Source organism: Lipotes vexillifer, unplaced genomic scaffold, assembly GCF_000442215.2.
Source record: "Lipotes vexillifer unplaced genomic scaffold, Lipotes_vexillifer_v1.1 scaffold388, whole genome shotgun sequence".
Lineage (NCBI taxonomy): Eukaryota > Metazoa > Chordata > Mammalia > Artiodactyla > Lipotidae > Lipotes > Lipotes vexillifer.
The window spans coordinates 1335008-1351898 of NW_006773582.1; the positions used below are offsets into that span (position 1 = coordinate 1335008).

The following is a 16891-nucleotide window of genomic DNA, read 5'->3' on the forward strand; positions in this document are numbered from 1 at the left end:
CCTCCCCCCTCCTTCCTTCCTTCTTTCCTTCTCTTCCTTCTTCTCAGAGTCCTTTTTCAAGATTTTATTAAGTATGGATTAAGAAGAAGTAATAACCAAGTGATACATACATTGCCTTCATTTTTGTGTTTCTTTAAAAACGACTGTTGTGTTTCTTTATAATTCCAGATTCAACAATGTCTCACCCATCTTGGCTGCCACCCAAAAGCTCTGCTGAGCCCCTTGGCCATGTGTCTGCACGGATGGAGACCACCCATTCCTTTGGGACCCCCAGCATCTCAGTGTCCACACAGCAACCACCAAAGAAGTTTGCCCCAGTCGTTGCTCCAAAGCCAAAGTACAACCCATACAAGCAACCTGGCGGTGAAGGTGAGTGAAGGATTACAGAGGTGGGTGCCCCAAATGGGGGAGTTCAATAGAATAAGAAGTGATTTGTAGTACAAAGTTGTGTTGGAAAAAGGTAGCTCAAGACTTTGTGCTGTGGTTATCATAGTGTATAGACTGTCAAAGGTTAAAAAGCATCAAGTAACCATGTAGGCAGCTCTTCTTTGGGGCATAAAGATTGAGTTCTCTTAGGGGTTATATGACTATGGTTATACAGTGAGTTTGGGCCAGAGCTAAAACTGGAACCCTCATCTCTTCATAGCTCAGTGCTTTTCTACTGCTGTGTCGTCCATCCCCATCCCACTGTCTTATAGAAATGTGTCTACCACCCAGTCGTCCCTCCCTCTTGCCATTGGACATGTGTCCAAAAATGCTGCCAGACAGTGGACTCCCCTCTAAGATGAAGGGAATAAAGACAGGGTTTCTTAGAGAGAAGGAGGCAGAGGTGTGAGGAAGTCTAGTAGGTATGACAGTCGATGCACATCCGAGGGGCAGGATGGGGCAGGTCCTATATTGTGTTGGCATATGTGAGAGGGAGGAGAGAAGCAGGTAATGGTTGCACTTCAGACCCCTCCACGAGGGGTCAGATTCACCACGAGTGCTGTGAATGCCGGTGAGTTGTCCCCTTGGCCGACTCTTCCTGAATGGAGATGCCCCATCCTCGTCACTGTACTCTGTGAGGTTCTCCCACTGTCTAGCTGGTTCTCTAGGGACGGTGGTGTCATCTCTGATCCTCTGCAGCTCTTTGCTCAACTGTTTGTCCTTTCTGAACATGCCACCTCACACCCTTCTGTCACCCGTCACAATCCTATTTGTATCACCTTCTCCAGTGTCTGGACTTGACCTAGATCCGAAGTAATCACTCCCTTCCCTGGGTTTCCACATACATCTTATTCTGACTGTCAACTTCCTACTTCTTTTGTTGTTCCTCCTGCTCTTCTTTTTTTTTTTTTTTTACAGTATGCGGGCCTCTCACTGTGTGGCCTCTCCTGTTGCGGAGCACAGGCTCCGGACGCGCAGGCTCAGCGGCCATGGCTCACGGGCCCAGCCGCTCCGCGGCATGTGGGATCCTCCCGGACCGGGGCACGAACCCGTGTCCCTTGCATCGGCAGGCGGACTCCCAACCACTGCGCCACCAGGGAAGCCCCCTCCTGCTCTTCTTAATCTGCCGCTACTGACCAGATAGTCCGTGTGAGGCACTATGCTTTTCATTGTCATTTTATTGCCTTCCCTATAACCCCATGAACTAAGTATTCTTTCATATAAAGAAATGGAAGCTTAGAGAAAGGAGGTGACATTCTCTGTGGTTTTGTGGCTACAAAGTTTCTGAAGTGCGGCTGTGGTCTTCACCCAGCCTGCGATGCTGCTGGTCCTTCTCTTCCTGGCATATGTGGCACTCAGGCCCCATATGATGCTGATATTTCCCTACTTCCTTATAAGAATGTAAGCTTTGTTCCCCCATTTAAGCAACAAGACGTAGTTTCTCACTCATCCTTATGTTCCTCTTGGCTCTTATTATGCTACTGTGTTTTTAGTGGGAATGATTGTGTATGGTCAAATGTATGTCTGTATGTTCCTATGTGTATATATATTTGGATGGGTGGCGGATGGCTGCATGGGTGAGTGCACTGCTCAGTAATTCTTCTCTTGCAATAAACAGTTTGGAATGTGGCATCCTCTCTCGAAGCAACTCAGTCTCACTGAATTTCTGAAGTCTTGAGTCTTTCTTGCAATTCTGCCAATCTCTCTTTTCTTTTTAATATAACCTTTTTTGAATACGTAAAGGAAGAAATTTCCCTTGCATATATACATTTTAAAGACAAACGTGGATAAAGGTTCATGGATATTCAGACTTTTTAAAATATAGCTCCATCTCTTTATCTGCTATATATTATGACATGATATTTGTTAGAAGTGTAAGATTTGCTTTCCTTTATATTTAATTTAAATGTTAGTGCATCCTCTGTTGCTCTCAGTGTTTTTATAATTCATGTTATTTTTGTTTAATTTTTTATACATTTTCTAAAGTTTATATCCATTTTCTTTTTCTTTTTTTTGTCTATTTAGAATGTTCTGTACCATTAGTGAAATCCCCAGGTAGTAGGTAACACAGTTTTCATTTACCGCGTGAGTTGATGAGGTCTCGTGTCTCAGCTCACGCCATTGCCATTCTTTGCCTATGTACATACGTGCCCTCAATTTCTAGCCCATAAAGCCTTAACATTCATAGCTTAATTCAGGCCCTGACTTCCAAGAACCTCAGCCACAAAGACAGAGTGTAGAACTAACAGAAATCACACAGTCCACCTTTTGCTGGTATAAAGATGAGAACTGCAGTGCAGAGAGTGTGAGTGTTTTTTTCAGAGATGCACGGCCTGCTTGTGGTCAAGTTGGTACCAGTCCTCAGGTCCCCTTTGTTTGAGTCCAGAGTTATCAGGACTTTGTGTTATATTCTACTCTGTCCCTCAGCCATAACCTCTATGTGTCTCATACAGTCCTTTTCACAACTGTCTTTCTAATAGATTTACTTGTGTATGGTCCTGTCTCCTTTGGTAGACTCGGACCTTTTAGAGGCTGGGGCTGCCTGACTCATGCCTTTACTCCCAACAGGATCCAGCAGGACACCTGACACCTAGTAGCTACTCAATGCTGTTTGCGGTGATAATTAAACTACAGCAATATGAGCGTGATTTTCCAGGCACAGATTCGAGCTTCTTAACCACTTTTTAGGCTTTATGGTTCTGTTTGAATTTCTTTTACCTCGTCTTCCCATTCCTTGAGCTTTTTAGCCCAGGATTTGTTTAACCACTGCTACCTTGAAGTTACTGATTACATTTCTCACCTTCGTATTATGTCTGTAATCTCTGGGGTTTGCTTTCTCATTTTTAAATTCTGACTGTGAAAGTAGGAAAAGTACCCACATGTTTTCCACATCAACTTATATTTATGTGATACCATATGTTATAATTTTTTTTATAAAGTATTCTGCTAATAACTTTCTCTAAAGGGCTTTGGCACATTTAAGAGTAGGTGTACTTTTTTTCCAAGTTAGTAGCTCTTTAGGCCTTAGGGTCTTTTTATTTTACTGCCATAGTTCTCATTTTTCATTGATTTTTTTTCTTTTGAACAACTTGTGTGTCTTGAAATGCCCCTGCATTTCCAAATGCCTCTTTGTGTCCTGTACTATATGCTTATGAGCCATATATATTTTTTATTGTGTTGTCTTCTTGCAAATTTTACCATGTTAAGTGTCTACATATTTTTTTATGGAATGAAGTTGGTATGTATATATGGTTTTGTCTCATCACGTTCTGTTCTAGACTGATGAGAGCAATAAGATGATGCAGTTTTTCTTTTGGTCTTTAAAGTACTAGCAGTAGTGTTTGTTTTTTTTTTAATACATATTAGTGGATAAATATCAATCCCAATCTCCCAATTCATCACATCGCCACCCCTACCCCTCCACTTTCCCCCCTTGATGTCCATATGTTGGTTCTCTACATCTGTGTGTCAGTTTCTGTCCTGCACACCGGTTCATCTGTACCATTTTTTGAGGTTCCACATATATGCGTTAATATACGATATTTTTTTTTCTCTTTCTGACTTACTTCACTCTGTATGACAGTCTCCAGATCCATCCACATCTCTACAAATGGCCCAATTTCGTTCCTTTTTATGGCTGAATAATATTCCATTGTATAATAATATTCCATTGTACCACATCTTCTTTATCCATTCATCTGTTGATGGGCATTTAGGTTGCTTCCATGTCATGGCTATTGTAAATAGTGCTGCAATGAACATTGGGATGTCTTTATGAATTACGGTTTCTCTGGGTATACGCCCAGTAGTGGGATTGCTGGGTCGTGTGGTAGTTCTACATTTAGTTTTTAAAGGAACCTCCATACTCTTCTCCATAGTGCCTGTAGTAATTTACACTCCCACCAATACTGCAAGAGGGTTCCCTTTTCTCCACACCCTCTCCAGCATTTGTTGTTTGTAGATTTTCTGATGATGCCCATTCTAACTGGTGTGAGGTGATACCTCACTGTAGTTGCGATTTGCATTTCACTAATAATTAGTGATATTGAGAAGCGTTTCATGTGCCTCTGGGCCATCTGTTTGTCTTCTTTGGAGAAATGTCTATTTAAGTCCTCTGCCCATTTTTGGATTGGGTTGTTTGTTTTTTTAATGTTGAGCTGTTTATATATTTTGGAGATTAATCCTTTGTCCGTTGATTCGTTTACAAATACTTTCTCCCATTCTGAGGGTTGTCTTTTCGTCTTGCTTGTAGTTTCCTTTGCTTTGCAAAAGCTTTTAAGTTTCATTAGGTCCCATTAGTTTATTTTTGTTTTTATTTTCATTTCTCTAGGAGGTGGATCAAAAATGATCTTGCTGTGATTTATGTCAAAGAGTGTTCTTCCTATGTTTTCCTCTAAGAGTTTTATAGTGTCTGGTCTTACATTTAGGTCTCGAAGCCATTTTGAGTTTATTTTTGTGTATGGTGTTTGGAAGTGTTCTAATTTCATTCTTTTCCATGTAGCTGTCCAGTTTTCCCAGCACCACTTATTAAAGAGACTGTCTTTTCTCCATTTGTATATCCTTGCCTCCTTTGTCATAGATGAGTTGACCATAGGTGTGTGGGTTTATCTCTGGGCTTTCTATCCTGTTCTTTTGATCTGTATTTCTGTTTTTTGTGCTAGTACCATATTGTCTTGATTACTGTAGCTTTGTAGTATAGTCTGAAGTCAGGGTGTCTCATTCCTCCAGCTCCATTTTTACCCTCAAGACTGCTTTGGCTATTCGGGATCTTTTGTGTCGCCATACAAATTTTAAGATTTTTTGTTTTAGTTCTGTAAAAAATGCTGTTGGTAATTTGATAGGGATTGTATTGAATCTGTAGATTGCTTTGGGTAGTATAGTCATTTTCACAATATTGAGTGTTCCAATCCAAGAACATGGTATATCCATCTGTTTGTATCATCTTTAATTTCTTTCATCAGTGTCTTACAGTTTTCTGCATACAAGTCTTTTGTCTCCCTAGGTAGGTTTATTCCTAGGTATTTTATTCTTTTTGTTGCAGTGATAAATGGGAGTGTTTCCTTAATTTCTCTTTCAGATTTTTCATCATTAGTATATAGGAATGCAAGAGATTTCTGTACATTAATTTTGTATCCTGCAACTTTACCAAATTCATTGGTTAGCTCTAGTAGTTTTTTGGTGGCATCTTTAGGATTCTCTGTGTATAGTATCATGTCGTCTGCAAACAGTGGCAGTTTTACTTCTTCATTTCCAATTTGTATTCCTTATATTTCTTTTTCTTCTCTGACTGCCGTGGCTACAACTTCCAAAACTATTTTGAATAGTAGTGGCGAGAGTGGACATCCTTGTCTTGTTCCTGATCTTAGAGGAAATGCTTTCAGTTTTTCACCATTGAGAATGATGTTTGCTGTGAGTTTGTCATATATGGCCTTTATTATGTTGAGGTAGATTCCCTCTGTGCCCACTTCCTGAACAGTTTTTATCATAAATCGGTGTTGAATTTTGTCAAAAGCTTTTTCTGCGTCTATTGTGATGATCATATGGTTTTTTTTCTCCTTCAATTTGTTAATATGGTGTATCACATTGATTGATTTGCGTATATTGAAGAATCATTGCATCCCTGGGATAAACCTCGCTTGATCATGGTGTATGATCCTTTTAATGTGTTGTTGGATTCTGTTTGCTAGTATTTTGTTGAGGATTTTTGCATCTATGTTCGTCAGTGATGTTGGTCTGTAATTTTCTTTTTTTGTAGTAGCTTTGTCTGGTTTTGGTATCAGGGTGAGGGTGGCCTCATAGAAAGAGTTCGGGAGTGTTCCTTCCTCTGCAATTTTTGGAAGAGTTTGAGAAGGATGGGTGTGAGCTCTTCACTATATATTTGATAGAATTCACCTGTGAAGCCATCTGTTCCTGGACTTCTGTTTGTTGGAAGATTTTTAATCACAGTTTCAATTTCATTACTTGTGATTGGTCTGTTCATATTTTCTATTTCTTCCTGGTTCAGTCTTGGAAGGTTATAACTTTCTAAGAATTTGTCCATTTCTTCCAGGTTGCCCATTTTATTGGCATAGAGTCACTTGTAGTAGTCTCTTAGGATTCTTTGTATTTCTGTGGTGTCTGTTGTAACTTCTCCTTTTTCGTTTGTAATTTTATTGATTTGAGTCCTCTCCCTCTTTTTCTTGATGAGTCTGGCTAATGGTTTATGAATTTTGTTTATCTTCTCAAAGAACCAGCTTTTAGTTTTATTGATCTTTGCTGTTGTTTTCTTTGTTTGTATTTCATTTATTTCTGCTCTGATCTTTCCTTCTACTAACTTTGGGTTTTCTTTGTTCTTCTTTTTCTAGTTCCTTTAGGTGTAAGGTTAGATTGTTTATTTGAGATGTTTGTTGTTTCTTGAGGTAGGCTTGTATTGCTATGAACTTCCCTCTTAGAACTGCTTTTGCTGCATCCCATAGGTTTTGGATCATTGTGTTTCCATTGTCATTTGTCTCTAGGTATTTTTTGATTTCTTCTTTGACGTCTTCAGTGGTCTCTTGGTTATTTAGTAATGTACTGTTTAGCCTCCCTATGTTTGTGTTTTTTACATTATTTTCCCTGTAATTGATTTCTAGTCTCATAGCGTTGTGGTCAGAAAAGATGCTTGATATGATTTCAGTTGTCTTAAATTTACTGAGGCTTGATTTGTGACCCAAGCTGTGATCTATCCTGGAGAATGTTCTGTGTGCACTTGAGAAGAAAGTGTAATCTGCTGTTTTTGGATGGAATGTCCTATAAGTATCAATTAAATCTATCTGGTCTGTTGTGTCATTTAAAGCTTGTGTTTCCTTATTAATTTTCTGTTTGGATGATGTGTCCATTGGTGTGAGTGAGGTGTTAAAGTCCCCCACTATTACTGTGTTACTGTCGATTTTCTCTTCTATAACTGTTTAGCAGTTGCCTTATGTATTGAGGTGCTCCTGTGTTGGATGCATGTATATTCATAATTGTTATATCTTCTTCTTGCATTGATCCCTTGATCATTATGTAGTGTCCTTCCTTGTCTCTTGTAACATTCTTTATTTTAAAGTCTATTTTATCTGATATGAGTATTGCTACTCCAGCTTTCTTTTGACTTCCATTTGCATGGAATATCTTTTTCCATCCCCTCACTTTCAGTTTGTATGTGTCCCTAGGTCTGAAGTGGGTCTCTTGTAGACAGCATATAGATGGGTCTTGTTTTTGTATCCGTTCATAGAGCTTGTGTCTTTTGGTTGGAGCATTTAATCCATTCACGTTGAAGGTAATTATCTATATGTATGTTCCTACTGCCATTGTCTTAATTGTTTGGGGTTTGTTTTTGTAGGTCCTTTTCTTCTCTTGTGTTTCCCACTTAGAGAAGTTCCTTTAGCATTTGTTGTAGAGCTGGCTTGGTTTTGGTGAATTCTCTTAGCTTTTGTTTGTCTGTAAAGCTTTTGATTTCTCCATCAAATCTGAATGAGATCCTTGCAGGGTAGAGTAATCTTGGTTGTACGTTCTTCCCTTTCATCACTTTAAGTATATTATGCCGCTCCCTTCTGGCTTGTAGAGTTTCTGTTGAGAAATAAGCTGTTAACCTTATGGTAGTTCCCTTGTATGTTATTTGTCATTTTTCCCTGCTGCTTTCAATAATTTTTCTTTGTCTTTAATTTTTGCCAATTTGATTTCTGTGAATCTTGACGTGTTTCTCCTTGGTTTATCCTGTATGGGACGCTCTGCGCTTCCTGGACTTGGGTGGCTATTTCTTTTCCCACGTTAGGGAAGTTTTCGACTATAATCTCTTCAAATATTTTCTCGAGTCCTTTCTCTCTTCTCTTTCTGAGACCCCTATAATGCGAACGTTGTTGCCTTTAATGTTGTTCCAGAGGTCTCTTAGGGCTGTCTTCATTTCTTTTCATTCTTTTTTCTTTATTCTGTTCTGCAGCAGTGAATTTCACCATTCTGTCTTCCAGGTCACTTATCTTGTTCTTCTGCCTCAGGTCCTCTGCTATTGATCCCTTCTAGTGTATTTTTTATTTCAGTTATTGTATTGTTCATCTCTGTTTGTTTGTTCTTAATTCTTCTAGGTCTTTGTCAAACATTTCTTGGATCTTCTCGATCTTTGCCTCCGTTCTTTTTCCGAGGTCCTGGATCATCTTCACTATCATTATTCTGAATTTTGCCTATCTCCACTTCATTTAGTTTTTTTTTCTGGGGTTTTATCTTGTTCCATCATCTTGTACGTAGCCCTCTGCCTTTTCATCTTATCTATCTTTCTGTGAACGTGGTTTTTGTTCCACAGGCTGCAGGATTGTAGTTGTTCTTGCTTCTTGACACAAGGTCTGCTAGTGTTGGAGGGTCTCCTGCAGAGGTGGGGGGCACCGGTGGCTCACCACGGGGACAAGGACACTGGCAGCAGAAGTTCTGAGTAGTACTCCTTGGTGTTACCCCTCCTGGAGTCCGCCATTAGCCCACCCAGCAGTAGTGTTCTTTTTCCTTTAATCAGGGTCCTCTGTTTGCTTCAAATTTTCAAAAATTCCCTAGAGCCTTAGACTTTAATGGCAGAATCGGGTATAGATATTTCTTTTTTTGTCCTTGGTAGATACCAAAGTAAGTGAGCTTTTTTCCTGTACTAATACATTATTTTATGGAGATTGTTTAGAAATTTTCCTACTGTGATAACTCTGGCAGTTGGAAATTTTCTCTGTCTCTCTCTCTCTCAGTAGTTTGGCTGAATGACATTGATAATATTTTGTATCCCTCATTACAATAGCTTATTATACAGAATGATTTGTAAAGTTTACAAGTTTGTAAAGTTGGAGTTATCTTACGGCTTGAGGTTGACTTTCTCCAGTGTCTGAAGTTTCTTTTAAAAAATATTTTTTATATAAGATTAAAAAAAAAAATGAATCCATAGGGTACAAATTCCAGGTGACCCTTTCAGTAGAATTCCTTTTACTTGTACACTCCTTTGTAGTCCATATAGCATTTCCATATTCATTGTTATTTAATTCTCAAAAGAGAGTTTTTACTGTAGCTCTCTGAGTCAGGTAGAACAGATGCTATTGCCATTTTACTGAGTGGTAAACTACCAGAAGTGAAATAATTTATTCCATAATCATGTAGTTAGTAAAATTGTAGAGCTAGGCTCTATTCTTTATATCTAGGGCTCTTGCTGATTTTAAAGGTTTCTATTTATTAGAGATTGGGCTAGACAGCCTCATCTGTTTTAACTACATTATTTTATTATTTCATGATTTTTTTGAAATTAATTTCAGAATGGTTGCTCTTTTCACAAACTTTTCCGATGTATATTACCTTACACACTTCTGTAAAACATAAACAAAGCCTCTGTTTTCAAGCTTTGCCTACATTGCTTCACCTTGACTTGTAAAGTCAAATCAGAATAGGTGAAGTGAATTCTATTCAGTGAGGGTCCTAAGCCTGGAAATTTTTTACTAGATCTCTCTGTGCTTTCTACTACCTGAGGTTACTAACCCATTCTATGGAGAGGGAATAGTTATAGGCGATTGATAATCTGGGGTAAACATAGTAACCAGAACAAGTGTCCTCATAAGCAACTGATCTCCCATGATGGAAATGGCAGCCAAGCTTGTTCCCATTCCACTCTCCTGCCAGAGCCATTCTTCATGTTCTTTCGTTTTTGTTTTTGTTTTTTGCAGTACGTGGGCCTCTCACTGCTGTGGTCTCTCCCGCTGTGGAGCACAGGCTCCGGGCGCGCAGGCTCAGCGGCCACGGCTCACAGGCCCAGCCGCTCCGCGGCATGTGGGATCCTCGCGGACCGGGCCACGAACCCTTGTCCCCTGCATAGGCAGGCGGACTGTCAACCACTGCGCCACCAGGGAAGCCCTATTCTTCATGTTTTGATCACAAAACCTTTGAGCAGCTGAACTAGAAAAGTGTTTGAAGGTTTTCTAGGCCAATTATTTTACTTGTCAGATGTGAAAACTGAGTCTGAGAGGGAAGAGAATGTCTTCCCAAGGTTACCCAAGAGTTTGGGGCTGAACTGGCTCCAGAACTCAGACCCTAAATGTGCTCATTCCATTGGGTCTCCGCTGACTTAGATTGGAAGAGACAAAGTTGGGGCTTGGTTCCTAGGAATTGATGAGTCTGATTGTTGTTACTTGGTGCAGAACTAGCTTTTAGTGATATGAAGTCATGTAACTTGGTCAGGCAGGACATATTTGTTTTCTCAGCAGATAGCTAAAATGTGAGGGAAATGGATGGCCACCTATGGCAATATATTTCAAGAAGTAATTTAGAATGGATTTTTTCTGCCATTTTTAATCTCGCCCATATAAGCCAATTTGATGCTGCTTCTCTTCTTACAGTTAGTAAAAGCTTTTCCTTTTTTACACCTGGAATAATTGGTAGTAGAAAATATATAAGGACTGATGGTGAGCTCTGAACAAGGTGATGTCGAAATATTTATACTTGCAATTCACGCTCCTGTCTCTGGAGTCCTATTGTCTCTCTTCCCTGACATGAAAGGTGAATCTGGCATGTGATTTTGGAGGTACAAATGGGAAACATCTTCTTTATGTAGTTCTGACAGTCCTGTTAAGTTGCCAGCCATCACAGAAGCACACTCGCGACTTCTCAGACTGTTTGTTATAACCATGCATGGTCTGTCAAGAGGACAGTCGCAGATTCACTGAAACATCAGGAACTCTAATGAGACTCGAGTTTGACTGGCATGTCCCGTTTCTGGTTCAGGTTAAGCATCTTGAGCCTCATCTATCACTGTGGAGTGCCAGTACATGAGTTTTAATTTTCAGAGCCTCAGGGGGGGAAAAAGGACAAGCTGTTCATTCATTAAAGGGTTGGGTAATAATTGTATTAATTTTATCTTTACATTGCACCTTCCTAAAGAGGAAAGAACTTGTAATTCTTTGGGTGAAATCGTGAAATCAGATCTTACTAAATATTCATAGGCCTTATTGACACTCCAAAGAGCCAAGGTTCAGTGCTGACTTGGTGGTCAGGGTATTTACATGCCAGCCTCAGTTTCACCACTTGACCTTGGGCATGACAATTTTCTATTCCGTATTTCTTAATTTATAACACTAGTTGTTAATATTAATTATCTTACCAGATTGTTTTGAGGATCAAATATAACAGTGAGCGTAAAAATGTTTTATAAATTATAAAATACCTTACGACTCTAGGAATTACTTTTGCATACTTATTCAACAATCATTTACTTAAAACAAAATTTGTGCCAGACACTCTTCTAGGGGCTGAAGTAATGAGCAAAACAGAGATTGATCTCTGCCCTCATAGAGTGTATTTCTTGTTATAATAAAAATAACTAGTTGCTTTTATTAATATTAAGTAATATTGATAAAATTATAAAACAGTATTTATTTAATAAATGCATTTCATAACTTTATACACACTATTACTAATAATTTTTCTAAATTATAATACTAGTACTATAAGACTAATAAATATATAGTAATATAAATATAATTATTACTAATAATATTCATAAATACTGGTAAACAGTATTAATCTCTAATAACTGTGATAGCATTATATACATTATAAAATTCTTGAACCAGGGTGAATCTTAAAAATTATCTAATACAATTTCATTTATATAAATATAATTATTACTAATAATAATATTCATAAATACTGGTAAACAGTATTAATCTCTAATAACTGTGATAGTATTATATACATTATAAAATTCTTGAACCAGGGTGAATCTTAAAAATTATCTAATACAATTTCAATTCTCAGATAAGGATAGTTAATTCCCTAATACATTTCTAGGAGGTATAGGACCTTTTCTCTAGGAATGCTGTAAATAACAAATCAAAATTGTTGAATACAGACAGCGGTTATTACCTCAGTTTTAAAGGCTCAGAGCGGTCAGGTGGTTTGTTCAGTATTACAGAACAGTAAGTGGTGAAGCTGAGTCTGGATCCTGTAGATCCTTCCATTTTGGCCACTGTTCTGTGTCACTGAAGTGTTTTGGGTGACTTGCTTAGAATCTACAGTGATAGAATTAATGTATGTGCGCAGAGTGAGTGGATTAGATGTTTTAGAACAAAAACGAATTCCTGAATTGTTGACAAAAATCTCTTTTATTTTGTAACCTGTCAGCTTAATTAACTGCTGAAGTGAATGCCTTCATGAGGTGGTAGATTCCTCATCCGTGTCTGACTCCAGAAACTGTGAATAATGCAATATTGTGTGGTGAGGTGCTGTTTAATCTTCATTTTAAAATTATATAAATGTGTGATACAATTTTCATTCCATCTTTTAAATATGAAGAAAGCTTAATTTCTTTTTCAAGAATAAAAATAAATGTAGAACTACAATAAGGCGTCACCATACACCCTTAAGCCAGGTAAAATAAAAAATCATAAATGCTGGCGAAGGTGTGGAGAAGCTGAATCTCTCATAGATTGCTGGTAGTTGTATGTAAAATGGTATAATAACTCCGGAAAACTCTTTGGCAGCTTTTTTTTTTAAAACCCACGTAAATGTGTACTAACCATATGATTTAGCAGTTGTACCCTGGAGCATTTAATCCAGAGACATGAAAAATTATGTTCACAAAAACTCCTGTACGTGAATGTTCATAACTTTTTTCATAATGGCAAGATACTGGCAACGTCTCAAATGTCCTCCAGTGGGTAAATGTTTAAATAGACTCAGGTCCATGAATACAGTGGAATAGTACTATTCGTTAATAAGAAGGAGTGATCTACTGATACATGCAGCATCCTGGATTCACCTCAAGGGCATTATGCTTCATGAAAAAAGAAAAATCAATCTTGAAGGATTACATATACTGTATGATTCCATTTATAAGACATTCTTGAGATGACTAAACTCCAGTGATGGAGAACAGATAAATGGTTGTTAGGGGACAGGATTGGGGATGGAGTGGGGCAGGGAATTCATACCAAGAAAAAGCAACAGGGAATTGGTGGTGGAAGAGTTCTGTATCTCAGTTGCAGTGGTGGTTACGTGAACCTGTACATGAGTTAAAATAGCATAGATCTATATACACAGACAAAGGAATGCAGGTTAAAATATGGTGAAAACTGAATAAGGGCTAGTTAACAGTAATGAAACAATGTCAGTTTTCCTGGCTTGGATTTTATATTATATCTTTTTTTTTGTGGTACGCGGGCCTCTCACTGCTGTGGCCTCTCCCGTTGCGGAGCACAGGCTCTGGACGCGCAGGCTCAGCGGCCATGGCCCATGGGCCCAGCCACCCTGTGGCATGTGGGATCTTCCCAGACCGGGGCACGAACCCACGTCCCCTGCATTGGCAGGAGGACTCTCAACCACTGCGCCACCAGGGAAGCCCTTGTATTATATCTTTATCAGACATTACCATTGGGGGAGGCGGGGTGAGCGGTACATGAGACTCTTTATACTATTTTTACAACTTTCTGTGAGTCTGTATTTTAAAATAAAAAGTTTCAGAACAATAAGGTAAATACATACATATAGATTTCTTAATGTTTTCTTTTCCTTCTCAAGGTGCCATCTTGCATGCACCATTTGAAGATCACTGTTATAATGGTGGTTTACACCAGTGGTTTTCAAAGCTGGCCAGTCATCAGAAAGACTTGGGGAACATTAAAAAAAAAAAAAAAAAAAAAAGAACACGGTCCCTGGGGCTCATGTGAGCCCTACAGAATCAGAATCTCAGGGCATGGGTCCCAGAAATCTGCCTTAAAACAAAATGAAATAAAACTCGCCAGATAATTCTGATTGACACTCAACCAAAGTTTGGGAACCATTTGTTTATTTCAGTAACTCCAGGGGCCAATCTTTTAATGCCCTTGAACCTTCTCCAGGTCCTGTGGGTACAGACTCTCTCCTTAGTAAAGGATAGTGGCTGTGGAAGTCTTATGCATCTTTGATCGTATGAACAATGTAGCGATTCAGGGGCTCAAATCGTCCTTCATGATGCTGTGCTTTTCACCATAAATACCAGTTTCCTTCATATGTTGTTCCAAGGAATTTTAATTGGGATCCAAAAACAGAAGTAGGTGTAAATAAAAAAGATTCTTCTAGAATGCCTCAGTAGTGCCCAAACTTTTTCATTATAGAGCACTTGCTCTTGTGTAACTTCAGGTAACAGTGCCTGAAATGTCAGCCGATTTTGGGTCACAACAGGCCTATGTAAATCATCTATAAATGGATTCATTATGAATATTATAAAAATAAATCCGACACCTAAGCCTTTGGGTAAATGTGCCATATAAAGAAATCATACCCTGGAACAATGATTGACCCTAGGAGCTGTAAAAGAAAGAAATATCATGCTGTTATATTTTTATCATCCTTCCTTAAATTTACAGTATCCAGAGACTGGACGGCTGAGGATAGCACCAGAGAGAGAGGAGGGCAGTTCCCTGAGGTGTGACACCTAGACCCTGCTAGCACTTTGACCTTCCAGCATTCTCTCTTCTGTATGTTGTTCTGTATCTTGCCGCCCTCAAGCAGAATAGATGGTCTGCTAGTAAAGGTAGACATATAATAGCAGAAGTTGAATTCTGTAAATTCTGTAAGCCCTTAAGAAGATGAAGGATGTGGTATAGGAGGAATTGGGGAAAGCTTCACAGAAGAGGGGACATCTGAGCTGAGTCTTGGAGAGTGAGTTAGTTGTTAGCCAGGCAGAAGAGGGTGGTGGACAGCATGACATGCCAAGCAAAGGGAAGGGCATATGCAAACGCAGAGCAAGGTGCCGGTTCTGACCCTTGTAATTTTAGCAGCTCTTTGCTGACATCCTTAGGTGGTGCATCGGGGCTCCTGGGAACTTTGCAATATGAGCAAAGTAACTTCACTCTGAGCAGACTCAACATCTCGTGTGCTTTGACACATATCTCTAGGAATAGCTCCAGGAAGTTGGGTAGCTACAGGCAGGAAGCGCCAAGAAACAAAGCATACTGATCTTATTACACCATGGGCAAGAGCTACTATCCTGGTGGTCTTGGCCAGAAGGATCAGGCCATTTCTCTCCAAGCGTCTATCATGCTTGAGAATGAAATGTTTCTGTCTCTACAGGTGCTAAGTCCAAAAACAGGGGGAAAAAACCAAGTCTCTTTTAATTCTCCCCAAACTAGGTCAAAGTAGCCTTTTTTACGTAGTCAAACACTCATCCTTAAGAATGTGAGATGTGAGGCAACTAAAACATTTTTTTTTTTTTTTTTTGGATTCTGGTTTATCTCCTTTTTGGGGTGATCCTGAGAAAATAGGAAGCAGTGAAGGAAGAACTTTATTATGAAATATTCACTATAACTTGCAACTTTAAAGGTGTGTGTGTGTGTGTGTGTGTGTGTGTGTGTGTGAATAGATTTTGAAGCACTTTCCCACATAGAATCTAATTTAATAACCACCATATCCTCTAACATTATTATGGTTCCTATATTATTAAGGTTCCTAGAGACAAATGAACAATTTGAGATTCAGAGGACTCACAGCGAAGCTTATAAATGTAGAAGCCACATTTGACCAAACTTGAGTGTTTTCCCTTAAGTAAAGCATTGGTAATATAGAATAACCAGTGCATAATAATTGTTGACCACTGCTATTACTAAAACAGTTTCTCTGGGAGAACTTTGTTGTAACGCTGTGAAAGACTTTTTAGTGGATTTATTAGTCTGTTTCATTGTTAACCTAATCTTTCAGTTACACTATAAAAGATGGGTATCATCACCCTCAATCTACAGAGAATATAATACAAAGTGAAACAGCCAGCACAGGGCAAGGCTGGGATTTGAATCCTTGCTTCCTAACTCCAAGTCCAGAGGTTTTCCTTGGCACTACATTGCATCTCATGTTAATGGTATTATTATGTTTTAAAAAAAGAAAATTCTCACAATCCTTTTCCCTAGTCATTACCATTCAGAGATATTTGAAAATTGAATTTGTCCAAAAATATGTGAAAATTACTTAGAATCACCTGTGCATGAGTGTGTATGGGATGATGTATGAAAGTATAAAACAGCCAAAGTAATCTCTGTAAGTCATTACCAAGAAGACATTAGTTCAGAGAGCCTTTGGAAGAACCATTTGAAATATCCATTAATTCTGGTGAATTATGTCATTTTGCTTAGACTTGTTAGATGTCATTGGTAGTTTTACTGACATTAAAATGAAATTAAAATGACATTTAAATTTGCAGATTATTTTTGTTATTGATCTGTTCATGTATAATAATGACTTGTAGTTTATTAAGTGCTTCCTTTGTAAAAAAAAATATTTACTGGAAAAAGAAATCTCCAAGTTATATGATGTGTATCTAGAAACATCACCATTTCAGGTGTCATTCATACCCACCCAGTATGGTTCCCAGCAGACTGAATTTGCATTTTCATATCTCACCCTCTGCCTTTACTTCAGTTCCCCTATTCGGCCCAATTAAGATGCACCTTATGCCATTTTTATTGAACAGAACTCTATAATAGATAGG

The 16891-nt window shown here is 38.6% G+C and overlaps 1 protein-coding gene across 2 annotated transcripts in view; it reads left to right on the forward strand.

Annotated features, from left to right (window-relative positions):
- The window catches only part of LPP (LIM domain containing preferred translocation partner in lipoma), a 641451-nt gene that overhangs the window by 180509 nt on the left and 444051 nt on the right, over positions 1-16891 (forward strand). Inside the window, exon 4 of one of the 2 annotated variants that reach the window (XM_007448432.1) lies at positions 169-369. In XM_007448432.1, the coding sequence (XP_007448494.1) occupies positions 177-369 (193 nt within the window). In that variant the 5' untranslated portion in view covers positions 169-176. Of the gene's footprint in view, positions 1-168; positions 370-16891 lie in introns of those variants that run through there. The other variant, XM_007448433.1, reaches the window with a different exon arrangement.